This window comes from Schistocerca piceifrons, chromosome 8 (genome assembly GCF_021461385.2).
Source record: "Schistocerca piceifrons isolate TAMUIC-IGC-003096 chromosome 8, iqSchPice1.1, whole genome shotgun sequence".
In the NCBI taxonomy this organism is placed as follows: Eukaryota; Metazoa; Arthropoda; class Insecta; order Orthoptera; family Acrididae; genus Schistocerca; species Schistocerca piceifrons.
In genome coordinates this window covers 151,950,550-151,978,533 of record NC_060145.1, presented here as the reverse complement: position 1 = coordinate 151,978,533, position 27,984 = coordinate 151,950,550, and the positions used below count along the sequence as shown (strand labels likewise).

The 27,984-nt window shown below is 39.6% G+C and overlaps 1 protein-coding gene across 2 annotated transcripts in view; it reads left to right on the top strand.

Moving 5' to 3' along the window:
• LOC124711314 overlaps positions 1-27,984 on the top strand; it is a 158,683-nt gene that overhangs the window by 67,740 nt on the left and 62,959 nt on the right. For both annotated transcript variants that reach the window (XM_047241332.1, XM_047241331.1), the window contains exons 8-9: positions 6,906-7,103; positions 20,600-20,795. In XM_047241332.1, coding sequence (XP_047097288.1) covers positions 6,906-7,103; positions 20,600-20,795 — 394 coding nt within the window. The remainder of the gene's footprint in view (positions 1-6,905; positions 7,104-20,599; positions 20,796-27,984) is intronic.

The following is a 27,984-nucleotide window of genomic DNA, read 5'->3' as shown; positions in this document are numbered from 1 at the left end:
GAATAACACAGAAGTCCCTTGAGTCTGCCGTGATCTTTCATGGCACGACCAGCAAACACTTGATGGTGCCATTCAACTGCCACGTCTACAGTCTTTTTACTACGCACTTCGGACCTGCACAGATAGACAGGCGACGTGCAGGCCTCACACTTATATTTAAATATTGTGTGTTCGAGATGGTAGAAGACCGAGTGGTTCTAGAATTTATACGGAAATTCTCGAAGCACTACAATAGTTGTTGTCCCCTGCGCAGAAAGCAGCATGTAGGTCGTGAATCGGTTATCTTCAGGCTGTAATAAACTCTTAGTGAGGAACTGATACGAACATTAAAATTTTCAATTAGTTTGTTTATATGGGCTGCCACTTGCTTCTTGTTAGTAGAATATGAGAAACTGCACAGTTATATTCCACTTTCTGGATCACAAACAATTTTCATTCTTCACATACCCATCAAAAAAACCAAAACAATGAACTACCTTTTTGCGTAGTTACCATAAAATTGTTCTCAATTACACATCCAAATAAGTCGTTAACCGATACGATTTAGGCAGACAATATGAGAGTGTCTTCCGAGACTGCTGAACCAGTGCTCACATTTACAAATCAGAGATTGCTAATAAAGTCTTGCTTGGCACCGACCACGGTAACCAACATGTCTGTTTTCCATAATTGCTGAAACAGCTCTGATCTTACAGCCAAATCATTTCGCTCACCATCGAAGCTAGGTGCAATTCGAATATCTCTGAAGTGCTTTGTCTGCCTTTTCGTTTAGTGACTGTTTACTATTCTGGCAATTAACACTTTTGAAATAGTGGCATGATAGCCTGCTACTGAGAGATGCTTTTACAAGTATTGCTTTTGCAAGTAAATACATTGTTTAGATTTTTTAATATTATTAAGAGAAGAGAAGATTATCATTTTGGCGCACAACCTCTGAACGCAGTAGCCAATCACAGACAAGAACCACAATTTAGGCAGTCTTTCTCATGATACCCATAAAGAGCAAACCATCTGTCATCAGTACCTCACACCGCATTACATCATCTTGTCACTGGTGCCTTCTCAACTGCTCTAAGAGCAGCTTCCTGTAGCTGAATATGATGGCTGTAAAGCCAGGAATATTACATAGTTGAGAAAGGAGTGAGACATGATTGTAGCCTATCCCCGATGCTATTCCATCTGTACACTGAGCAGGCAGCGAATGAAACCAAAGAAAAATTTGGAGTAGGATTTAACATCCAAGGAGAAGACGTAAAAACTCTGAGGTTTGCCAGTGATGTTGTAATTCTTTCAGAAATGGGGAAGACTTGGAAGAGCAGTTGAATGGAATGGACAGTGCCGTGAAAGGAACCTGTTGTTGTTGTTGTTGTTGTGGTCTTCAGTCCTGAGACTGGTTTGATGCAGCTCTCCATGCTGCTACTCTATCCTGTGCAAGCTTTTTCATCTCCCAGTACCTACTGCAACCTACATCCTTCTGAATCTGCTTAGTGTATTCATCTCTTGGTCTCCCTCTACGATTTTTACCCTCCACGCTGCCCTCCAATACTAAATTGGTGATCCCTTGATGCCTCAGAACATGTCCTACCAACCGATCCCTTCTTCTGGTCAAGTTGTGCCACAAACTTCTCTTCTCCCCAATCCTATTCAATACTTCCTCATTAGTTATGTGATCTACCCATCTAATCTTCAGCATTCTTCTGTAGCACCACATTTCGAAAGCTTCTATTCTCTTCTTGTCCAAACTACTTATCGTCCATGTTTCACTTCCATACATGGCTACACTCCATACAAATACTTTCAGAAATGACTTCCTGACACTTAAATCAGTACTGGATGTTAACAAATTTCTCTTCTTCAGAAACGCTTTCCTTGCCATTGCCAGCCTACATTTTATATCCTCTCTACTTCGACCATCATCAGTTATTTTGCTCCCCAAATAGCAAAACTCCTTTACTACTTTAAGTGCCTCATTTCCTAATCTAATTCCCTCAGCATCACCCGACTTAATTCGACTACATTCCATTATCCGTGTTTTGCTTTTGTTGATGTTCATCTTATATCCTCCTTTCAAGACACTGTCCATTCCATTCAACTGCTCTTCCAAGTCCTTTGCTGTCTCTGACAGAATTACAATGTCATCGGCGAACCTCAAAGTTTTTATTTCTTCTCCATGAATTTTAATACCTACTCCGAATTTTTCTTTTGTTTCCTTTACTGCTTGCTCAATATACAGATTGAACAACGTCGGGGAGAGGCTACAACCCTGTCTCACTCCTTTCCCAACCACTGCTTCCCTTTCATGCCCCTCGACTCTTATAACTGCCATCTGGTTTCTGTACAAATTGTAAATAGCCTTTCGCTCCCTGTATTTTACCCCTGCCACCTTTAGAATTTGAAAGAGAGTATTCCAGTCAACATTGTCAAAAGCTTTCTCTAAGTCTACAAATGCTAGAAACGTAGGTTTGCCTTTCCTTAATCTTTCTTCTAAGATAAGTCGTAAGGTCAGTATTGCCTCACATGTTCCAGTGTTTCTACGGAATCCAAACTGATCTTCCCCGAGGTTGGCTTCTACTAGTTTTTCCATTCGTCTGTAAAGAATTCGTGTTAGTATTTTGCAGCTGTGACTTATTAAGCTGATAGTTTGGTATTTTTCACATCTGTCAACACCTGCTTTCTTTGGGATTGGAATTATTATATTCTTCTTGAAGTCTGAGGGTATTTCGCCTGTTTCATACATCTTGCTCGCCAGATGGTAGAGTTTTGTCAGGACTGGCTCTCCCACGGCCGTCAGTAGTTCCAGTGGAATATTGTCTACTCCGGGGGCCTTGTTTCGACTCAGGTCTTTCAGTGCTCTGTCAAACTCTTCACGCAGTATCTTACCTCCCATTTCATCTTCATCTACATCCTCTTCCATTTCTATAATATTGTCCTCAAGTACATCGCCCTTGTATAGACCCTCTATATACTCCTTCCACCTTTCTGCTTTCCCTTCTTTGCTTAGAACTGGGTTTCCATCTGAGCCCTTGATATTCATACAAGTCGTTCTCTTATCTCCAAAGGTCTCTTTAATTTTCCTGTAGGCGGTATCTATCTTACCACTAGTGAGATAGGCCTCTACATCCTTACATTTGTCCTGTAGCCATCCCTGCTTAGCCATTTTGCACTTCCTGTCGATCTCATTTTTGAGACGTTTGTATTCCTTTTTGCCTGTTTCACTTACTGCATTTTTATATTTTCTCCTTTCATCAATTAAATTCAATATTCCTTCTGTTAAGATTTCTACTAGCCCTCGTCTTTTTACCTACTTGATCCTCTGCTGCCTTCACTACTTCATCCCTCAAAGCTACCCATTCTTCTTCTACTGTATTTATTTCCCCCATTCCTGTCAATTGCTCCCTTATGCTCTCCCTGAATCTCTGTACAACCTCTGGTTCTTTTAGTTTATCCAGGTCCCATCTCCTTAAATTCCCACCTTTTTGCAGTTTCTTCAGTTTTAATCTACAGGTCATAACCAATAGATTGTGGTCAGAGTCCACATCTGCCCCTGGAAATGTCTTACAATTTAAAACCTGGTTCCTAAATCTCTGTCTTACCATTATATAATCTATCTGATACCTTTTAGTATCTCCAGGGTTCTTCCATGTATACAACCTTCTTTCATGATTCTTAAACCAAGTGTTAGTTATGATTATGTTGTGCTCTGTGCAAAATTCGACCAGGCGGCTTCCTCTTTCATTTCTGTCCCCCAATCCATATTCACCTACTATGTTTCCTTCTCTCCCTTTTCCTACACTCGAATTCCAGTCACCCATGACTATTAAATTTTCGTCTCCCTTCACAATCTGAATAATTTCTTTTATTTCATCATACATTTCTTCAATTTCTTCGTCGTCTGCAGAGCTAGTTGGCATATAAACTTGTACTACTGTAGTAGGTGTGGGCTTCGTATCTATCTTGGCCACAATAATGCGTTCACTATGCTGTTTGTAGTAGCTTACCCGCATTCCTATTTTCCTATTCATTATTAAACCTACTCCTGCATTACCCCTATTTGATTTTGTGTTTATAACCCTGTAGTCACCTGACCAGAAGTCTTGTTCCTCCTGCCACCGAACTTCACTAATTCCCACTATATCTAACTTCAACCTATCCATTTCCCTTTTTAAATTTTCTAACCTACCTGCCCGATTAAGGGATCGGACATTCCACGCTCCGATCCGTAGAACACCAGTTTTCTTTCTCCTGATAACGACATCCTCTTGAGTAGTCCCCGCCCGGAGATCTGAATGGGGGACTATTTTACCTCCGGAATATTTTACCCAAGAGGACGCCATCATCATGTAATCATACAGTAAAGCTGCATGCCCTCGGGAAAAATTACGGCTGTAGTTTCCCCTTGCTTTCAGCCGTTCGCAGTACCAGCACAGCAAGGCCGTTTTGGTTATTGTTACAAGGCCAGATCAGTCAGTCATCCAGACTGTTGCCCTTGCAACTACTGAAAAGGCTGCTGCCCCTCTTCAGGAACCACACGTTTGTCTGGCCTCTCAACAGATACCCCTCCGTTGTGGTTGCACCTACGATACGGCTATCTGTATCGCTGAGGCACGCAAGCCTCCCCACCAACGGCAAGGTCCATGGTTCATGGGGGGGAAAGGAACCTATAAGGTGAAAATAAACAAAAGCAAAACATGGATAACGGAATGTAGCTGAATTAAATCAGATGATGCTGAGTAAAATTAGATTAGGAAATGAGACCCTTAAAATAGCAGATAAATTTAGCTGTTTGTGCTGCAAAATAACTGATTATGGCCAAAGTAGAAAAGATATAAAATGTAGAATGGCAGTGTCAAAAAAAAAAAAAAAAAAAAAAAAAAGAGATATTTGTTGACACTGAATATAGGCTTCAATGGTAGGAAGTGTCACCTGAGCTTATTTGTGTGCAATGTAGCCATGTATGGAAGTTAAACATGAATGATAACAGTTTAGACAAGAAGAGGGTAGAAGCCCCTGAAATGTGGTGCTACAGAAGAATGCTGAAGGTTATATGTGTAGATCATGTAACTAATGAGGAGGTACTGAATGGAATTGGAAAAAAAAGAAATTTGTGGCACAACCTGACTAGGAGGAGGGATTGGTTGACAGGACACAATCTGAGGCATCAAGGAATCACCAGTGTAGCACTGGAGGGAAGTGTGGGTGGTAAAAATTGTAAAGGGTGACCAAGAGATTAAACATTAAGCAGATTGAAAAGGATGTAGGTTGCAATAGTTGTTGGGACATAAAGAGGCTTGCACACGATAGAATAGCGTTGAGAGCTACTTCAAACCAGCCTGGTCTGAAGACCCTAACAACAACAACAAAAATGTATAATATATACATAAATGTCAAATTTACGAAGGGGAAATATTGTTGCCAAAATGTCAGAGTTCTTGACAGATTTACCTAAAATTTTAATCAGTACCCTAATGTTTCTAAAAATAAATTTTATGCAAAACAATTACTGTTTTGTTTCATTTGTTTAGTTTCAGATGTCTAAAGCTTTTTTGTACATGGAAACGTATGCGCAGGACCCTCTATAAGGAAAAAAATGTACAATGAGGTAGAAATATTGGCTTGGCTAATTATCAGCAGTTAAATTCTGAATGGTGTTCAATATTTTATACTTACTGTACTTAAATTTTTTCGTCCTCTTATTGTGATTCAAATTCACTGTTGGTGTTTTCACTCAATTGTTTAAAATTTATTCCACTATAGCATCTCTGAAATATTGCTTAGTGTAGTCTTTTGCGCACTTCTCCTCCATGTGTCTTCAGCATTTTGACAGCTCTTCTATTGTGATGCAGACCAGAGCTTCATGTATTAGACACTCAACATTGACAATCGTGAAACTCGCTCCTTTTTGCAATATTACTGTGAATGTAGTGACTGAATGTTACTGTTAATCCTGCCCAAAGATCCACAGTAGCAGAAAAGCATTTATTTGCTATAGTTTCGTAGAGGTAGCCATTGTTTGCTATGATAATTACACACCAGTCTGATAGGGCAGTACTGTAACAGCAGAACGTTTCAGCAGAATGATTTCCATGTCAACCAGTACATGGCAGCAGCAGTGCCACTTGCAGTTGACAGCACTCCCAATGGTGGCTGGCCACACTATAGGTGGACACATACATCGCACTGGAGAAAGTGGCACGGAAGCAGGAAGAGGTAACATTTATGAGTATCATCTGGAGGGTGCTGCACATACTCAGTGGTGCCGGGTGAGGTTGTGCCTGTCTGGTGGAGGTCTCTTGCGGTATTAGTTGTGCACCTTTTACTTCGTACACAGTTTACATTCTGTTTAACTTTAGCCCATACCAACTCCATAGGACTGTACTGACAGTTATGACAGTAGTTGGACAACTTCATGTCTCTGTCTTTGCTAGGTGGTCCAACTCATAGATCTCCATCATACCCTTTACCTCTGACTTGGATAAAAGTTCATATTTAGCTTCAGCAGGGGTAAACTGATGCCCTTCTTCTGAAGCCAGTCCGTGATGTCTGCTTTACACCAGTTTAAAGATGTGGTCCATCAGCTGGCATGGAATGGTAGCTGGCTTTATCCATTACAATACGCAACCTTCTTCCTGTGAGCACAAGAGATTAATGGACCAATTCTTGATAGACATAAGAGACCAGTGTGCTAATTGGTATTGTGATGGCAGCTATAGACTCCCAAAGTAAAAGATAGGAGATGGCAGCAACACAAATTGGTGTAGTTGGTGTAGCATTAGAAATTATTTTAAAAAGATGTAAAATAATTAGTAGCACATTAGCTTTGTATGTATTATTAGTAGAATTACCTCCTGTGTAACTTAGCTTGTGCATGTTGAATGCAAAATGCAAACAATTCCAATAATTTGCAGGCAGTGGAACTCATCCTGAAACCAAGAGATGGTGAGCCACTACGTTTTTTAGCTGAAGCTCGTAAAGTTTGGTGGGAGACAAGGGATCCAGCTAAGGCGATAAAAATTCTACGCAATAAGGACAAGATGATCGAAGGGAAATTGCTTCTTGGACTCAGCCGTCATGGACCTAAGAACTATTTAAATGCTTTGGATAATGTAAGTGTACCTTTAAGAAACTATTATTGAAAATTATCTTTGTTATTTTTTACTGTGATCCTAAGGAGATTGATGTTTTGTTAGTAGATCTTGCGGAACTGCAGTTTTGTCTGTTGTGTCGTTATAATTTCTAGTAATTCAAGGTATATATCGTAAAACCCATTTTTATTGCATCTGAGGACCCAAATGCTTTTTCCTTAAAAGGGTTTTATTCCCAAGTGCATGAAAGGAGTGATCACAGAAAACATCCTTTTTTTAAAAAACAAGAATAGTTTTTTTTGCGCTTTGCATATTGTAGTGACAAATTGTCACTCCAGTTGGTTTATATTAGAATTGTTATATCTTCGTTTAAAGAAGAAAAGTAGTACGTGATGAAAAGAAATTTCTGATGTCATGAGTTCCTTGCACAACACTTGGTGCGAAGGCCTCCTCTTCTTCTTGGTCTGTGTTATTGTTACCACCATTTCCTAGCTCAGAGTTCCTTCACGAGTTCTGCAAACCTCTCACATTCATCTCAGGCATGAAAGTCAGGACATTGTCAGCACAACAGACAAGGTCCTGGAATATCATATTTTCAGGAATATCTCTGGTGCTATTCCATTCTTCTTCTGGAACAATGGTTAACAGCAACTGATGTACATAATGAGCTTTCGCAAAACAATTTTAACACAAGCTATTGTGTTACATAGTTCCAGATGACATCAAACATACGCATAGCCTGTAGAATATTGAGTATCGTCACTTACTTCCTCTCAAGAAATCAAATTGACTTCCGTGCATCTGCTACTCTGTATTTGGCTTTAACAAAGTGTATTATGCCCAGGTTCAAAGCTGCAGATGACTTCTGCAGTTCAGAGGAGGAAACACATCATTTACATTTCTCAGAAATAGTGCTTCCTAGGGCTTTACAGGCCATAAGTTGATAGTAAGTACTATTTCCGTCCCCGCTGTAGCCATTTTGGTATCTTAACTGCCTGAGAAATCTTCGATTTTTGACAACATCCAGGCATTGCCATTGTACTTGTAAGTACAAGGTTAGTGTTCTTATGTGTTTGAAACACCAGGAAGTTTTAAAATTGTTACTAGTGGAGGCAACTTTTCACTTCTGTTGCTGTTTTCTCACAACACTGCAGTCATCCTTTTCTAACTTCCTTCCTTCCTTCCTTAGAACACATTTTTGCAGGAAATAAATTGCCAGTTTCATCTGTGTTGAAAATATGTCTTGGCTTAGAAGCCTCTATCAGCTGTGGTAATGTAATGTTTTTACAAGGGTTTACACTTTCTGTGCCCGTAGCCTTACTTTCCCCACTCTTACTCTGAAGTGAGAAATTATGTTGTTCTTGTAAAATGACTCAGTCAGCCATTCAATGCACTTTATTATTCAACACTGGTCTTGAGGACTATTCAGGACTGTTACATGAGCCTTCTGTTGAAGCATGTTTTCACTTGTAGGAATGCTCCCACCTTTCATTGAAAGCATTTTAAAAGAATGTTTTCCACATCATTCAACATTGACATGGTAAGTGTTCTTTCTTTTGGATCCAGAGGAAACACTAGCTCTGGTATTTTAGGGCACTTGTTTCTTTTTGAGTATGCACAATGAAGATGGTACCAAATCCTGCTTCTTTGCAATGTCAGAAAATTGTACATTAAGACTATCTAGATGTCATCGATTATCATCAGCTTTTGCTAAGTTGTAAGCTTTCTCTGAATGCAGACTATAAATCTACAAAAGTAAAGCTGGTAAATTTGACAGTAAAAAACGTAATCTCTCGGCTCACTCTTTTTAGACTGGGTGACTGACATCAGATGACATGACCCAGACTGTACGGTAGGCAGAGCAGAAATCTGTTTCTGATTTGTGTAATACATTTGCCAGTATCACTAGAAGGGAGCTACAGTTATTGACTGAAAAGGTAAGAACTAGGTACTTGCTGACCGAAACAATGAGTTACCATTTATTTCTTTCACTTAACACAAAGTACGACCTGTGTGAAACTGAAAGAAATTGTAAACTTACTTGGATATGTTAGGAATTGCATAAAAACTGGATTTTAGTTTGCAGAATATTTCATATTTATTCCTTAAGAGTATACTTCTCTTAAAGCTGGGTTCATTAAAAGTTGGAATGAATAACACTGTTCTTACAGGAGTTTTGCTGTGGTCAATGGAAATATTTGTTAAAAATGGTATTCCCTTAAAAGCAGTTTTGTTAATTTTGGGGTTTTACTGTAAGTTTATCTTTGTATTAAGCTGACAAATCCATTATCATTGTAAAATGTTTGGAAGAAAAAATTGCTAATACTACTACTAAAGCTAGGAAATTGAAGGTTGTCAGTTATGGGGAGGGAGATGCGAAGTTCTAGTACTGCTAGTGTGGTGAAGTACTGTTAAGTTGAAACCTGCCAATTTGATAGATGCTTTATTTACCTACTATCGACTGTCTAGCTTTACTTACCTACTATCGACTGTCTATTGTCAGTGGATGTAACAAGCCTGTTTAATACTGTTTTGACAACTACCTACAGGCAATGTTTCAGGCTAATTAAGTATGCTCTTGATTGCCTAAGATTTTGTGGGCAAAAATACTTTGCAGCAGTCTGGTATGGTTTTAGATGGAGGACTTCACAAGTGGAGGCTTGGGTGATACTGCAATAATTTTTAATGTTAGTTTTTTGTCCTTTGCTGTTCAGCAGTGAATTCTTCCACCATCGTATGTCTTGTACACACTAGAGTTAGTGATTATAGAGTTTCAGAATGTGCCCCCATCCCTCTACACACACACACACACACACACACACACACACACACACACACACACACAAGTGCGCCTTGCCACCCAAGCTCTTTTGGGAAATATGGTGGCTGAAACAATGTAACTGTTCCGTGTTTTTGTCAAACAATGATGAACAAGCATTCCATGAGATCATCTTTCTACCAGGTTTTCCATTTTTTGCAAATAATTCATGTTAGTGTTTTGAGCCATGACCCCTTAAACTGATGGCTTGGGTACTATTCATGCCTGTCAGCACCTGTCTTCTGTGGAATAGAAAGTTATACTTTCTGCTTTAAGTCTTTCGGTATTTTTCTTGCCTCATATAACTTGCATATTAGGTAGAATAGTTTTGTTATGATACGCCTTCCAAGGATCTCAGTAACTCTGAAGGAATGTCATATACCCCATGTGCCTTGTGTAACCTTAGGTCTCTTTATACTCTGTCAAATTCTTCTTGCAGCGTCATATTTCCTATTTCTTCAGATCTGCTGCTTCTTCCCTTTCTATAATATTGGTTCATTTTCATAGTATAGTCCTCCTACATATTCCTTCCACCTTTCAGTTTTATCTTTGTTAATACCGGCTTGCCATGTATCTTCTCTTTCCTCCAAAGGACTTTTTCATTTTGCTGTAGGCAACATTTATTTTTCCTACTCATGCATACTTCCACAACCTTGCATTTGTCCTTTAGATCTTACTACTTTGCCAGTAAGAAATATGTCAGTCTTATTTTTTTAGACATCTACATTCCCCTCTACTTGCTCCCCTTGCTGAGTTTTTATATCTTGTTGTTTCATCTGTTAAATTTGATCTCATATATTACCAAGGAATTCTGCTGTGCCTTCTCTGTTAACCTGTTTGATTCTCTGCTGCTTCAACACATCTTTAAGCAACAATCCACTAAACATTTCCTAAAATCTTTTAACTATTTATATCTTGGACTCAGATTTTGGACAGCTTAGTTTTATTTCTGCCAGGTGTGCACGTGAAATATTTGTCAGACAAGAAAGGGTCATGTTAGGAGCACTTTGCCAACTGACGTGGATTGATCCAGATATGAACTGTATGCCAAGAAATTGGTTGAGCAACAGTTTAAAATCTAACCACGCTGTTGCTTAAATTAGGTGGATGACTAAACTCATAATTCTGTGTTGCGTGGGTATGGCAGAGTGGTAAAGTGCCAGACTATCTCTCTTTCATTGTAAGAAGATACCTGATATAAACATTACACTATGTATTCTTTCGCATTTGCTGGAACTTCATTGGGTTTAATTTCACATGATGCTGAAGCCAAGCACTCTTGGATACAGTCAAGTTTGATAATAAGCATAAGTTTTATGCTGGGCGTAATGCGTACATCGACTCAGCGATGACACTGGGCAACAGCTTTACCAGTGCATTTAACTTCTTGGGTAGCATTGGCCAGCCAAGTGGTTCAACTAATCTACAGTGATGTGAACAGTTGCAGTTACGATATCATGAGAGAAGAGAGAGAAACAACATAGCAACCAATGTCATTTAATTTTCAAACAGAATGAAATAATAAATGATAAAATCCGGCAAAACAATTCTTAGGTGACACATGGTAATTTTTCTGCGAGAGCTGTGTGTGATGTAAAAGCATATCCCAGAGATTTCACCATGTACAGTGAAACCCCTATTTTAAGTTTCTATGCAATCCAGACTTTTAAAAATGCAAAATTGAGGAAAATGCAGAATCAAGGTTAGTTTTAACCTCCAAAATACAAGCAAAAACATATGTAATTGGCATACATGATTAAAAATCGTAATCCTTGCCAATACATTCTATAATCAGATTTTTTTTTACATAAAAACCAGACATGTAACAGAAAATAAGAACTCATCAAAAAATTGAAATTGTTATCTAGGTACAAGGTAATCAAGCATGTTTTCCGACATGCTATGACCACAAACCATATGTCAGAACATATGTTTTTGAGAGATCTTCCCTTTGCACTCATCCAGAAAAAAAGCAAAAATTGATAAACATGGTGAATTAAATTGAAAAGTGTGAAATATGGTGAAAGGTGTCTGAATCTAGGTGGGAGGGGGGGGGGGGGTGTTTTCCTTGTGTAACCAATACTCTGGTGATGCAAGGGCAGTGACCTCTAGTGTATTTATTGTAAACTTTTACTTGTTCATTGTGCTGAGCGGTTGGAAGTGGAGCATTCTGCGGTGGTGCCAGTGCGCGCCATTTGCACTTCGAACTCATCGCTTGCTGTAGTGCAACACAGATGGTTTCATGCAAGCACATATACACGCACAGGTTTTCCCATCATGTGTGGTACTTACTAACGCCAGTGAATATGAAATAAAGTTCAGCCTGCTGTGATTTAAGTGTTTCTTTGTCCCAGCAACCCATTACATTTATAACAATTGCTGCCATTACAGCACATTGAACACAATGGAGGACTGTGACAAAGACAAACAAGCCATCGCACAACTGTTCAGTTAACATATCCTGTTAATTGTGGCGCCGCATATAGCAAATGGAGTAGCTTACATTGGCTGCAGTTGTTAGAGGCACAGTACAGTCCAGATTCTATCAACAGGCCCCAAACAGAAATTTATGTAAAATTAATGCACAGTAGTGAAGAACATACATGATGTAAGTATATAAATTAAACCTAAGTGGAAGCCAGTCACTCCATTTGCCATACACTGATCACATCAGCTGTACTCTGGAACACGCCAACAAATAAGCTTGCTCTTTATACATTTGTATGCATTGCATTAGTTTGACATCATCTTGCTGTGCGGGTATTGACTTCAGGCAGAAAACAAACATCTGAGATGTTACAAACCTCTGAGGTGTTGTAATCCAGCAATTTTCACTGTATTTGATAGTTTGCAGTTTATTTCACCATATAGGCTATAAATGTTTGCTATTTTTGAGTTTAACATAAAATGAAAGATTTTGAGTTTAACATAAAATGAAAGATTTTGAGTTTAACATAAAATGAAAGATTTTGAGTTTAACATAAAATGAAAGATTTTGAGTTTAACATAAAATGAAAGAGCCCTCAAAACTGCGTGTCTTAAGTTATAATTTGTGACAGTACTATGTTGTGAAATGGCTCAATCATCATTATATCAGCAAAAGTGATAATCTTTTCAATTACGTACCCTAGATTATTACTAGTGGCAAAATCCACTTTTTCTTCCTAATAGGTCCATTATATGATGTAAAATTTTGAAATTTGTTTCATGTTTATTTATGAATTGGAAATTTAGTTATGTCAGTTGATGTTATAAGTGTTGGTTAAATTGTTACCTAGGAGGAGGAGAATGAAATTCTTGCATCAGCTGTGATTTACAGCTTCTGTGCCTGTTTATAATCCAGTGCTTTAGGAATTTTTAATGTTACTTAGGCCAAGATCTGTAAACTTATGACATAGTGAGCTAAACAAACTGTGCAAGTGGTGTGGTGGCTGCGCTAGATGTTGGGTCATGTTTAAGTCGCCAGCCGATAAAGAGGTCACTGGCTGGAAATGGCCAGTGTTTCATTGATTCTGACTGAGCACATCTTTTGGGATTCAGTGTTTGAATTTGGAAGGTTGTGATCAGTATTGGAAATACATGCAAAAAGTCAAGACTGAACTATAAGTGGCACAAGAATAGGTGGCAACTGGGCCCCTTTGTCATGTATTGGCACAATCCAGAACACTTCGCGTCAACTTGTGTTTTTCCATTGCTGCCGCTACCTAACAGTTGTCTTATCATAACTGTGCAGTGAAGCTAAAATCTGTGGTGTGAATGTTTTGTTTTTTATGCCACTTACATCCTGTTCAGTCACATCAAATTTCGGTAGGGAGAGAACGAAATAAAGTCAAGCAAGAATGTAGAATTGAGATAAACCTTACTAGGAAGAAATGTAAAATCAGAGAATTGTTAACATTGATGTTATGGGTTTTCCACAGAGGTTTCAATTTTATGGCATCAAAATAAAATAAAAATACCTAAAATCGGAGAACGTAAGATGAAAATTAAATATTGAAGCCACTGAAGGTATAACAATCAGTTATCTGGTAATCTCTGAACTGCTTCCATATCTGACTCTGAGGAATGGATCGAGGAATGCATTTCAGTGCTGGAACTGTCGTGCACCATGTTGATAATGAGGTGATCAACAAGCGTGCTAGATGCCATGAAAATTGTTGTTTTCCATGTTTCTATGACACTTACCACTCTGGCTCATGTGAGACCACAACTGTAGTATAAAACAGTGGACATATCCAGATAAAATGTCTTTGGTTGTTTCCATTTTTCTTCACAAAATTTGTGTAAGGTTTTCCTAACTTAAACAATCTTTAACAGTATTTTATAAATTGTCGATAATTAAGAATTTATATTTGCAAGCAAAACTGGAATTTTACATGTAATATGTAATTGGAAACAAAAAGACACTCATCTTTTATAGGTAAATGATGATTAAATATGTGATAATTAGCATGTATTTAATGACTTTCATATTTTAATGACATAGGTATTCAAGCTGAACAAAAACAGGTCCACAGTGAGATTTGGTCAAGTGCCCAATAGTATACTTGTATATCGTACTCCATTGTTACCGATTGTGCCATATATGTCATATCTGTTACTTTATATCTAAAAACAAAGATGATGTGACTTACCAAACGAAAGCGCTGGCAGGTCGATAGACACACAAACACAAACATACACACAAAATTCAAGCTTTCGCAACAAACTCATCAGGAAAGAGGGAAGGAGAGGGAAAGACGAAAGGATGTGGGTTTTAAGGGAGAGGGTAGGGAGTCATTCCAATCCCGGGAGCGGAAAGACTTACCTTAGGGGGAAAAAAGGACGGGTATACACTCGCGCGCACACACACACACACACACACACATCCATCCACACATATACAGACACAAGCAGACATATTTAAATATGTCTGCTTGTGTCTGTATATGTGTGGATGGATGTGTGTGTGTGCGCGTGCGTGTGTGTGTGTGCGTGCGTGTGTGTGTGCGCGCGCGCGCGCGCGAGTGTGTATACCCGTCCTTTTTTCCCCCTAAGGTAAGTCTTTCCGCTCCCGGGATTGGAATGACTCCCTACCCTCTCCCTTAAAACCCACATCCTTTCGTCTTTCCCTCTCCTTCCCTCTTTCCTGATGAGGCAACAGTTTGTTGCGAAAGCTTGAATTTTGTGTGTTTGTGTGTCTATCGACCTGCCAGCACTTTCGTTTGGTAAGTCACATCATCTTTGTTTTTAGATATATTTTTCCCACGTCGAATGTTTCCCTCTATTATATTAATATGTTACTTTTACGTATTCAGTAAATACTAGGCCTCCAAAAAACCTTCAAAGCAGATTTTGCTTGTAATCTTATGAAAAACATTAAGAACTTGTCTCGCGCCATGTGTTAATGGAGTTAGGCGCATGTATTTCACTACAAATCGGGAAGGAGTGTCAACCATTTTCACAGTATGTATTAACAGTGTAACAATCAGAGCACAAGTAGTGTCTACAGAGACTGCATCTGTATGCGATTTTTGAAGTGCAAACTACATAGCTAAAGTATGATTAAGAAAAACATTGATGCCTGTTAATACATTAGAATATTCTAAAGTTTCATGTGCAGCGACTTCGTAATAAGATACCACCTAATACATTCATTGGTCCTATTTCCAAGAGTGTAAAAACACTGGTGTATGTGTGCTATGGCTGCTGATCAGTCATCGCGTTTGTGTTTGGGTTTGTTCTTATAGTGAATGAAATATACAAATCCAAAGGCTTATTTCTTGATCAACCCTAGAGTTTTATGGGTCACTTTTCACTTCATTCAGCTCTGGCAATGTTTGTTGGTGTGAAAAAATTCAGACTTCCAACATGGTTCGGAATCCATGTTAAACTGTAGTGCCCCCTGTAACTGGTGGTGTCAGTCAGTTCAGAAGATTGGAGGAAGGCAATGGCATACTACATTCAACAGGACCATGTGTGGTGGCATCCAGAACAATATTTGGCCATATGACATCGTTACTTTTTGTAGGAGTAAAATATGGGAAGACAAAGGTTCATTTGATCCCAGGTTTCAGAAAAGCGTAGCCCTGAAGAAGAAATTGATGTGTAAAAAGAGGTACAGACTGTTTTATAGGAATGTCTGAATGGATTCAGCTTGTAATCCATGCGATTCAGGTAAGTGTGAGAATTGAAGGCAGTTACTATACTGGTTACTTACTCATGTATTGAGCCAACTGTTTCAAACAGTGGCCACGAATACAATGAATTTGGTGTAGGGAGGGTTTCTTGTTGAAAAGCGGGAAGTTCAAAATTATGTCAACAGGGTGTCTACGACCCGGGCCAACCGGGAGATCCGGGAAAAACCCGGGATTTTTTTCATCCGGGAGAAAACTGGGAAAAACCCGGGATATTTTTAGAATTCCGGGATTTTTTCATTGTTTTAGTTTTCAGTTAAATTTTTGTAACTTTGACTAGTAAGAACCGACACACTAACAAAGGATATTACTGTATCCCGCTACTGCAGAATAATACTTCAACAATAAAACATAAACGAGAGAAAAAAAACGAAAATAACTTAAATTGCAAAGGAAATGCGCCATATACGACGACGACACAAGTGCTCATGCAAGCGTCTGCCGATTGAAAATGTGTCAAAGGCTTTAGGAAGACTAGCAGTGCTTCATAACAACAAATTGCCTCCAATGAGCGTGAAGTCGCAACTGTTTACATTAGATTTGTTTTAGCAGTTAACGCGCAGGCTCATGCGCTTGCGCAGTAGAGTCACGTTTGAGTAGTAGATTCTCCCGCTTCTGTCAACAGGAATGTGGCTGTTGGCTGTGCAAGCAGTCGCAGCAAGCAGCTAGATACTTCCGGGAAAAGGGGGTGCCTAATTCATATTATTGAGGGGAAAAAAAGCTTGTTTCACAAAGTACCTAGCATCCAGCACACGTTTGCCTATCAATTAGTCATATGATTTTGAAACGCTTCTCTGTTGGTTTTTGAACACATTTTAAGTTGATTTCTGAATGAATCATAAGCTGACTTTTGAATGCATGCATTAGTGTACGTGATGTCTCTGTCGGGAGAATCCTCGTCGCATCTAGAAATAAACTTTCCACAGACAAAAGGGGACGGGGCTATATGAACTGAGTGGAGTAAAGCCAAATGGATGAGTGGCAATTGCTGTCTGATTATGTGGCTGATTGGGTGTGCGAATGATAAGCGTTGTTATAATTACTAGCGAAATCCATAGATTCATACTATCAGAATGGAAATAAACGACTGACAGGAATAACAGGTGAGAAAGATTATGTATTATCTTCTCGGTGTGTCCAAGAAAATGAAGTTTTGACAGAAAATGTTTGGCCAGATCGCTACACTAGTAAGGACCAGTAGTACCGTTCCCGGCTACCAGCCGCTTAAGTTCTATTATGGAAGTAATGCGGAAAACGTGTTGTGCGTACACGTAACAATGCCTAACCGGAGAATAATTGCGGGAGAACCAAACCAGTGATTCTGGCAGGGTTAGTGAAGTTAATCGGCGAACAAATTTTGACAGTGGCAGCAATAGCTACAGAATTGGTGATGACAGGATTGTTTGTCAGAACTAGGACGGAGAAGAAACGAGGACATCACACAAATTACGGAAGAATAAGACGATTTCAAACTTATATAAAAATTTTGTAATACTAGTTTTCGATCTCATGCTAGAGAAGCTGGTGCATATGAATGAAATGTGAAACTATTTCCTAACATAAAGCTTTTTGCTTGTAGTAGGCCTAATAGGCATTTCATATTAATACTTATTGGATTATATTCTGTCATGTTATAAAAATGACCATTTGTGCCAAAACAGTCTCGTTTATTTGGTGTGTTATAAAATTGCTGCCGTATTAGAAAGGCCTATTTTGTTTTATCTAGCAGGCAGTGACAAAGTAGACGTAATCAGATCGAGAAACCACACCAGTCTTGGGTATTATTTGTATTAACAGCTTTTTCAGTATTAGATAACTACATTTCGATTTTCCATGTAGCAAAACGTTTGACAAACTTTGATGAGGTAAAAGATCCTTCCACAGAAAGGAAAACACGCCATGTAAAGCTGTAGCAAGATTAGAGAGAAAAAAATGCTAGGAGCTAAGGTTTGAAGAAATGTGTAATTTCTTGCTTATCTCTTGTCAGTACTGGTTTTATGTATCCTATATTTAATTTTATGTCACACAAAACAGCAAGTTATTAATTAAGGGGCAATGAAGAGTTCAGATTTTCTGAAGAGTTCTTGTTCTCTCGATTACAAATAATCCCATCCGCTATTAATTGCAAGATTTTTTTTTTTAAGAGAGGCTGCCAAACCGGCCGACTGGGAGCAGGAGAGGCACCACAGGACATTGCAATTTCCACTCTCCTGAATATAGTTTGGACGTGCAGTAGAAAAATGCTTTATGAAGAGGCATGGAACTGCACTTGGGCGTACTTAAGACCAAATAATATGTCTTACATTTCCTCGAATACATATGTTTTATGTTTCAGACTTTTCAGAAAGATGTGAGCTACAAGATGAACATATTTTGAAAATTCAATTTTTTTTAGTGTTGACCCGGTTCGCAAATGTCGTAGATCCGGGGCTGATGCGCAGAGCAATCTGAGCTATAGTGGGTAGTCTCCACGTGACCCGTGTTTACGTTCAGTGATTTTGCTGTTTCCCCTTCGTTTACTCTCACGTCAAATGAAAACAAAATGGATATCCGTGGCCGGGAGCTATCAAGTGGATTAAAACACATTCACATAATTACTAAAGGCTGAAATATGTCATTAGTTTCAGATTTTATTTTATTTCCACCTTTCTGGCAGTCAAGCATTAATCGCCTTGCGGAACAATGAAGTTATTTTTGTCTGTTTGCTAAAGAAATTTGACTTTTGCTAATCTTTTCCGCAGAGGCAGTCAATGTATTTGAAACGAAATGTTTAATTCCACAGTACTGGGTAGCTTCAACTGTTCGCTGCATTTCAAGTGCATGTTTTCATTTTCTAGCACGTGTGGCATTATGCCATAATAAAGAACCAAACATGATATAATACAGTCCTGGTGCTCCAAGAAAATTTACATCCTGAAAACCACACTTAAAAGCTTAATATCAGGTCGGGGTTTACGGTACTTCATTGGGAATCTGGACATACGAGTGTGCCTTTAAGTATGCACTTTAAATTTGCAATTTTAATATGGTTCACGAAATTCCAATGCTCTTGCTGTATCATCTTTCATTGATGATCTTTTACACGTACGTACATACGGGCTTCCTACGTCATGATATCTACCCAAGCGCGGTGTCGTCTGTTACCTGAACTCTCTGGCAACTGCTGAAATGAACCTATTTGTGACAGGTCGCGGGAAGATATTACGATTGGTGGTTTGAAAAGCGTTACTTTCAAAGTAAATATCCTTTTACGTAAGTTGAACTACGTACAAGAATGGACCGTGAATTTATTAAATCACAAAGTGTTTGACTCCATTTAAAAATCAGGTGTCTGATGACGAGCCATTTAGAAGCATTTCGAACCCTCGAACCCTGAAGATCAGACATTTATGTCATTATTAAAAATTTTACAGGCACATTTGTATGATATCTCTTAAAGTGTAACACGCGCAAAAAAGATCAACAGTATATGCGAAAGCTTAGCTTCTCTTGCAGCTTGAGACCAATATTTTATGTGAAAGCTTTGCTTTTCTTGTGACAACACTATGTATATTAATTTAAACTATTAACTTTCCCTGTTTGACACGCTACTTAACACTGATGTTGCTACTGGCTGACTGCATCACATGTCCCATGCTCAGAATATCCTCTGTCATCGGCTGGCGAGATCACGTGACATGAGTTACGAACGGCTTACAAAAGCGCATCGAAATCTCGGTTTCAATGGTTCGGAAAGTAACATGTGGCGTTTGGTGGATTTCCAATGTATGTTTTCGTAATACGAAAATACGCAGCCTACATGTTGCCGCACATCAAAGATAATTCCAAAACGTGTCTTGTTCTCTGAGTTTCGTTTTCTAAAGTGCCGGGAAATTGTACGCCCGTGTACAAAACCATAACCATTCAAAAGAGTGATAGGGGAAAATATACTGTCATCCGGGAGAAAGTGTGTTTTTTAACCGGGAAATCCAGGAATTTTTTTTCCTTGTCCACGTAGACACCCTGGACAGTGATGTTCGATGTGTTTCAGATTTCATGAAGAAAAGAGTTAATTCTTTCTGAATTTTACGTTACCTTAATGAAGGGGCTTTAACATGTCAAAATTTATTCAGATGATCCAGAATGGATTGTGAATTCAAGTCTCATAGAAGCTCTGATTGTTGTAATTCTTCTAGTGCTTAACTTTATCTTGATGCATGGATGAAAGTCTGGTTGCAAAAGCTAGTTTACAGGCCTTGATAAGCCTTCCTCTTGTTGCTATCTGGTAACGTGTACCTAAATGAATGTTTCAGCAACTGTTACATCATCATGATAAAAGCCACATGCAACAGTGACTGCACGTAAATCTAAAATTGTGGCAGCATGATCAGTTAACTTAAGAAAATTCTATTGAAGATTACAGTGGCTGCATAACTTCGTGATTTTGTAGATGGATTCTGGTTTCATTCAAGATGATTCACTTTTTACATGATTATTTATTTTGTTACTATTATAATTAATTTTGATTGTTTTTAACCTGACAGATACCTCGCGGTACACGTCTTATGTACCTGCATTCATATCAGAGCCTCATATGGAACAAAGTTGTGTCAAGGCGCATGCAGAAGTTTGGTTTACAGCCTATAGCAGGTGACCTGGTGCTTCAGGGTGAAGAGAGAGCAGAACCAGTTGAATTACTAGAAGTTGGTGACCATGATGCCACAGCTACTCAGCAAACAAGTAAGAAAGTGATTCACATACAGTTTTAAGGAACCAGAGTTATCATTGCTAACTGTAATAATAGTATTGCAGCAACATTTAAAAGAAAATAAGGAAAAAAATTGTATTCAAGATATTACTTCTGTGTAACCATATGATTTTAACTTCTACTTGCCTTTGAAATTGAAAGACACATGTGAAAATATTATGTAGATATGAAGTGGGGTATCAAATGCTACAGTGACTTGAAGAGGGTTATTTTAATCATGCAAACCATTCTTTACATTTAACCACTAGCAGACTTCCCTGTGTAGAGGTACATCACTATTAAATCATATTTGACACTGACAAGGGGAGATCCCCAGCGACGAGATTGACGTTCTGAAATCATTTATTCAGTGATGTAGGATAAGGTCCCCGGTCTCTCACCCTGCCACCATTCACACTGATGAGCACTCATTTGTGAGTAATCATAAGGGGGGGGGGGGGGGGGTTAGAATTTTACATGACGCTCTTCAGCTTTGAGAAAGGGATATTTAGTAGACTAGTTGTGCAGCGTAATGGTTAAAGTATAGGCAACATATACAGGAGATTGTGGATCAATCTCTTCATGCGATTTAAAATCTTTTATGTTTAATTCGTTATCAAAATGACTTTGATCATTATTTTTATTCAGTTAATAGGGTTAAATGTATTTATTTCTTTTCCTTCGTCACATTTTATTTGATGTATTAACTTTTTCAAAGTGCTCACATTTCTTCTTCCTATCATTCTTTTTTCACTTAGAATCGACGAGAATGTGATTGTAATTGTTTTTGTGTGTTAACTTCGATTTAATTTGATGTGTTTTATCACCCTATATTTTTGTCCATGTTATTGCATTCATTATTTCCATTCCTCATTTTGCTTGAGTTTTGTTTGCTTTATAATCCCTTATTTTGTTTAAATTGTCATCTGCCTTACTTTGCCCGTAGTGGAACGACAATGTTTTAAATGTTTTTATGAAGTTATACAAAAAAAAGTGCATCTTGTAACTAAAAATACGCTTTTGACTCAATAGCACAGTAATGTAAATGTTATTCAGTGTTTTGTTTTCTGACCGATACATTGGCACTTTGCAGTATTTAAATATTATTAATTATATTGGAATGACTCCTTACCCTCACCCTTAAAACCCACTTCCTTCCGTCTTTCCCTCTCCTTCCCTCTTTTCTGATGAGGCAACAGTTTGTTGCGAAAGCTTGAATTTTGTGTGTATGTTTGTGTTTGTTTGTGTGTCTATCGACCTGCCAGCACTTTCGTTCGGTAAGTCACCTCATCTTTGTTTTTATATATAATTTTTCCCACGTGGAATGTTTCCCTCTATTATATTGATATCATTCATTTGAATCCAACAATTATGTTTGTTATTGTCACTGTTGCATTTCGAAATCTATTCTGTCGTCTTATTTTCCTCTTTCTGTTTTTGCCAGTAGTTTCACTTTGTATTCACCTTCTCCTTTTTACCGTAATCTGCTATACCATTTTATCCTGCCTATATATACTCAATAATACGTAACGCACTTCCAAACCATAACCAAAAAAAATTTTTTTTTTTTTTTCCGCTTTCAGCACTACCGCCGCTATAATATCCACCGTTTCTAGTTCACAAACAGTTCCTTTCACCTTTTAAACAACCATTTCGGCCAGTTCTAATAACTTTCGCTTTATTTCCATTTCCGTTTTTCCCACATCACTTATAATTTTTAGCCGCTTCCCACAGGTTTTAACGTCATTATTTCTTAGTCAGACAATTGTTAGCCTAATTTTCATAATCTGCCACCACAAAACCACTCCTTTTAATATACTACACGCAGTTTTTTCGAAATTTTCCCGAATTTCTCCGTCCTTTTACGTGTTTTGGCGGCAACACAACCACCTAACCTTTATGCACATCGTTGTCTACCAACCCAAGTCCTACATAGCCCAGCTGTAACCAACACCTTTTCGCCTTTTTTCATTCCAGATCTCCAGTTACTTTCCGGTTCACCTTCATCTCTCCCCATATATTTTTATTTTCATTTTCATTTCACCTCATGTTACACTTTCCACCTTCTAATACCATGTCACCCTCACAACACCCCCACAACGACCCCATTAAGTTTTATTTACATTCCCTCCGCAAACATGCCTTCGCCCTAGCCAGATTACGCTCCCATATTCTATTTTCTCAGGCTTGTCTGACATTTGGCATTACCCCCAAAGGCCTCACACTTAAAGTTCCCATCTCTGGCTGCAACCCTTCCTTCCATCAGTCCCTATACCAGTTCCAAACTGAACAATCCATTGCCCTCACCCACCTAATCCTTCACCTACACATCAACTCAGCCAATGAACACACCTGTCAACTCCTATCCCTAATAAAAGTCCTTAATCTTTCCTCTCCCACATCCACACCGGCTGTTCAGAGCATCCTCCTACAGGCCAACCGTAAATTAGAACAGCATGCCACCCTCCACCTCAAAAAACTATCCAGTCTCCTGGTTTCCCACCTCCAGAAAGGCAACTCACTCACCCTTCACAACCTTTCCAGCAAACCTCAACCTCCTCTCATTGCACACAAACCCAGTCTCTCCCATCTACTCAATCTCCCACTTCCAGCTCCACTCCCTCCAAAACCTCAAAATTCCGATCAACACAATCTGGAACCACAACACCCTAATTCAGTAGTTAACCTTTCCTCCAAACCTCTCTCCCAATCCGAAACCTCTGTCCTATCCAAAGGCCTCACCTTCAGCCCCACTCCCAGATTCAACCAAACAGCCCTCGTCAAAGATTTACTGTCCTACACTCGTAGTCTCTGCTGGAAATATCATTTTGCCACGAAGAAAAATGATCCTAATCCTACTCCTAATGATCCAACTCCCCAAGACACCATCCAAATTGAACCCTGCCTGGAACAGTTCCGTCCTCCGTCACAGCGGGACCCACCTCCTCTTCCTCAAAATCACCCTCTCCAAACCTTCCAGGAATTTCTGGCTTCCAGCCTTGCATCTCAATCCTTCTTAAAAAACCTTAATCCTACACCCAACATCACCACTGCTGAAGCCCAGGCTATCCGTGATCTGAAGGCTGACCGATCCATCGTCATTCTTCCGGCGGACAAGGGTTCCACGACCGTGGTACTTGATCGTCGGGAGTATGTGGCTGAGGGACTGCGTCAGCTTTCAGACAACACCACATACAAAGTTTGCCAAGGTAACCCCATTCCCGATGTCCAGGCGGAGCTTCAAGGAATCCTCAGAACCTTAGGCCCCCTGCAAAACCTTTCACCTGACTCCATCAACCTCCTGACCCCACCGACACCCCGCACCCCTACCTTCTACCTTCTTCCTAAAATCCACAAACCCAATCATCCCGGCCGCCCCATTGTAGCTGGTTACCAAGCCCCCACAGAACGTATCTCGGCCTACGTAGATCAACACCTTCAACCCATTACATGCAGTCTCCCATCCTTCATCAAAGACACCAACCACTTCCTTGAACGCCTGGAATCCTTACCCAATCTGTTACCCCCGGAAACCATCCTTGTAACCATTGATGCCACGTCCTTATACACAAATATTCCATACGTCCAGGGCCTCACTGCGATGGAGCATTTCCTTTCACGCCGATCACCTGCCACCCTACCTAAAACCTCTTTCCTCAGTACCTTAGCCAGCTTCATCCTGACCCACAACTTCTTCACTTTTGAAGGCCAGACATACCAACAATTAAAGGGAACAGCCATGGGTACCAGGATGGCCACCTCGTACGCCAACCTATTCATGGGTCGCTTAGAGGAAGCCTTTATGGTTACCCAGGTCTGCCAACCCAAAGTTTGGTACAGATTTATTGATGACATCTTCATGATCTGGACTCACAGTGAAGAAGAACTCCAGAATTTCCTCGCCAACCTCAACTTCTTTGGTTCCACCAGATTCACCTGGTCCTACTCCAAATCCCATGCCACTTTCCTTGACGTTGACCTCCACCTGTCCAATGGCCAACTTCACACGTCCGTCCACATCAAACCCACCAACAAGCAACAGTACCTCCATTATGACAGCTGCCACCCATTCCACATCAAACGGTCCCTTCCCTACAGCCTAGGTCTTCGTGGCAAACGAATCTGCTCCAGTCCCGAATCCCTGAATCATTACACCAACAACCTGACAACAGCTTTCGCATCCCGCAACTACCCTCCCGACCTGGTACAGAAGCAAATAACCAGAGCCACTTCCTCATCCCCTCAAACCCAGAATCCCCCACAGAAGAACCACAAAAGTGCCCCACTTGTGACAGGATACTTTCCGGGACTGGACCAGACTCTGAATGTGGCTCTCCAGCAGGGATACGACTTCCTCAAATCCTGCCCTGAAATGAGATCCATCCTTCATGAAATCCTCCCCACTCTGCCAAGAGTGTCTTTCCGCCGTCCACCTAACCTTCGTAACCTGTTAGTTCATCCCTATGAAATCCCTGAACCACCTTCCCTACCCTCTGGCTCCTATCCTTGTAACCGCCCCCGATGCAAAACCTGTCCCATGCACCCTCCCACCACCACCTACTCCAGTCCTGTAACCCGGAAGGTGTACACGATCAAAGGCAGAGCCACGTGTGAAAGCATCCACGTGATTTACCAACTGACCTGCCTACACTGTGATGCATTCTATGTGGGAATGGCCAGCAACAAACTATCCATTCGCGTGAATGGACACAGGCAGACAGTGTTTGTTGGCAATGAGGATCACCCTGTGGCTAAACATGCCTTGGTGCACAGCCAGCACATCTTGGCACAGTGTTACACCGTCCGGGTTATCTGGATACTTCCCACCAACACCAACCTATCCGAACTCCGGAGATGGGAACTTGCCCTTCAGTATATCCTCTCTTCTCGTTATCCTCCAGGCCTCAATCTCCGCTAATTTCAAGTTGCCGCCACTCATACCTCACCTGTCTTTCAACAACTTCTTTGCCTCTACACTTCTGCCTCGACTGACATCTCTACCCAAACTCTTTGTCTTTAAATATGTCTGCTTGTGTCTGTACGTGTGGATGGATATGTGTGTGTGTGCGAGTGTATACCTGTCCTTTTTTCCCCCTAAGGTAAGTCTTTCCGCTCCCGGGATTGGAATGACTCCTTACCCTCTCCCTTAAAACCCACTTCCTTTCGTCTTCCCCTCTCCTTCCCTCTTTCCTGATGAGGCAACAGTTTGTTGCGAAAGCTTGAATTTTGTGTGTATGTTTGTGTTTGTTTGTGTGTCTATCGACCTGCCAGCGCTTTTGTTCGGTAAGTCACCTCATCTTTGTTTTTATATATAAATATTATGTATGATAGACAAACAAAAATAATCAAATTTATGTTGATAAAAATGATGGAACAAAGCAGTAGAAATAAAACAATTACATGTAATAAGTTAATTGAATGAAAATAGTGATCAAAGTAATTTTGATAAAGAAACATTAAAAATTTCAAAGCACATGACAAGGTTTGAACGCACAACCCTTTGCACATGAGGCCTGTACTTAGTGTGACACTCCACAACCAGTCGGCAACATGGTTGTTTTTAAAATTGAAGAGCATCGTGAAAAATTTCCTAAATTTTTTTTCATCGATTATTCGCAGATGAGGGCTCGCCAGAGAGAAAGGCTGCAGGATGTGAAATTTAGGACCTTAACCTACATGACTCTATAGGTGAATTTAAAAAGTTGATCCCACTGCTGAGGACCTCTCCTTGTGAGTTAATGAATTTTCATTCTAATGCCTCAGCAAGTGTCTCTTAACATGGGCACAAAAACATACTAAGTCATTCTTGAGAAATTTTCAAAATATTTTAGCCTCATGTTTCTTTATAATGGTTTGTGAAAATTAATGAAACATTTACAGTGGAATCTCGTTAGTACATTCCTCAGTACTGTAGGGTGTGAAAACGTGCAGGGAGACAGTACTATTGAACATCTGCAACTTAGCTATTCATGCAGATTGTTTACTGTGATAGAAATGATGCGCATAAGTAGTTCGTGTAGGTTGGAAGTAGCTCTGACAACATCAGACTTCAGTAGCAGCCCAACAACAAACCGAATTGTGTGTAACTCAGTCACCAGTGTTATTTCTAGTGAGAGTTAACAAATGAAGAAAAGTGGAACGTTATTCAGAAAGTGGACAAAAATTGACACATGAAGAGTGCTGATACTACACAACAAACTGAACATTCCTCCATCAACATTAAATACAGTGGTGAGCAAACAAATGATTGAAGTACCATGTATGGTAGGATGAAATGACAAACAAAGATGAGTGCACAACGACCAGTTTCCAGAAATGGATAACGTGTGCTGTTGATGTTGGCAAAACAAGCTTATGCTTCAAATATTCCAATTGATCTTACTATGTTTCGTGCTAAAGGAATATATTTGGCACTCAAGTTGAGTCTTGCAAATTTCTAACTATCTACTTATGGTTGAATTGTAAGGTTCAAGAACAGACGCAATTTAGTGTAGAAAAGTGTGAGGCTGGAAGCATAAACGTTGACACTGTTCAGTCATGGAAGAAATCTCTTCCATCAATCCTAGAAAAGTATAGCCCCAGTGACATTTTTAATGCAGATGAAACTGGCCTCTTACTTTTCACCATCTGCCAGACAAAACCCTTGTAGTTCAGAGCTGAGAAAACCATTGTGGAAAATTTGGTAGAGCAAGGCAAAATATTTTATTATGTTGCACTAATAATTGGGAAGGTGAAAAGTCTGTGATGCTTCAAAAAATGTGCAGGCATTTCCATGTAAAAGTAGGTTTAACGTGAACACGTGAGTAATGACTACAAGAGAAGTAGTAGAAATTATCCACAAAACTACTGTCCAATATCCTTGACATCAATTTGTTGTAGAATCTTAAAACATATACTGAGCTCAAACATGATGAGGTATCTAGAATAGAATGATCTCCTCAGTGCCAACCAGCATGGATTCTAAAAACATTGCTCATGCAAAACCCAACTTACCTTGTTCTCACATGACACAGTGAAAGCTATGGATCAAGACAGTCAAGTAGATACAGTATATTTCTGAAAAGCATTTGACTCTGTACCACACCTTCATTTTTTGTCAAAAGTATGCTCAAGTGACATGTGTGATGGGAGTGAGGACTTTTTGGTTGGGAGGATGCAACATGTTATCTTTGATGAAGAGTC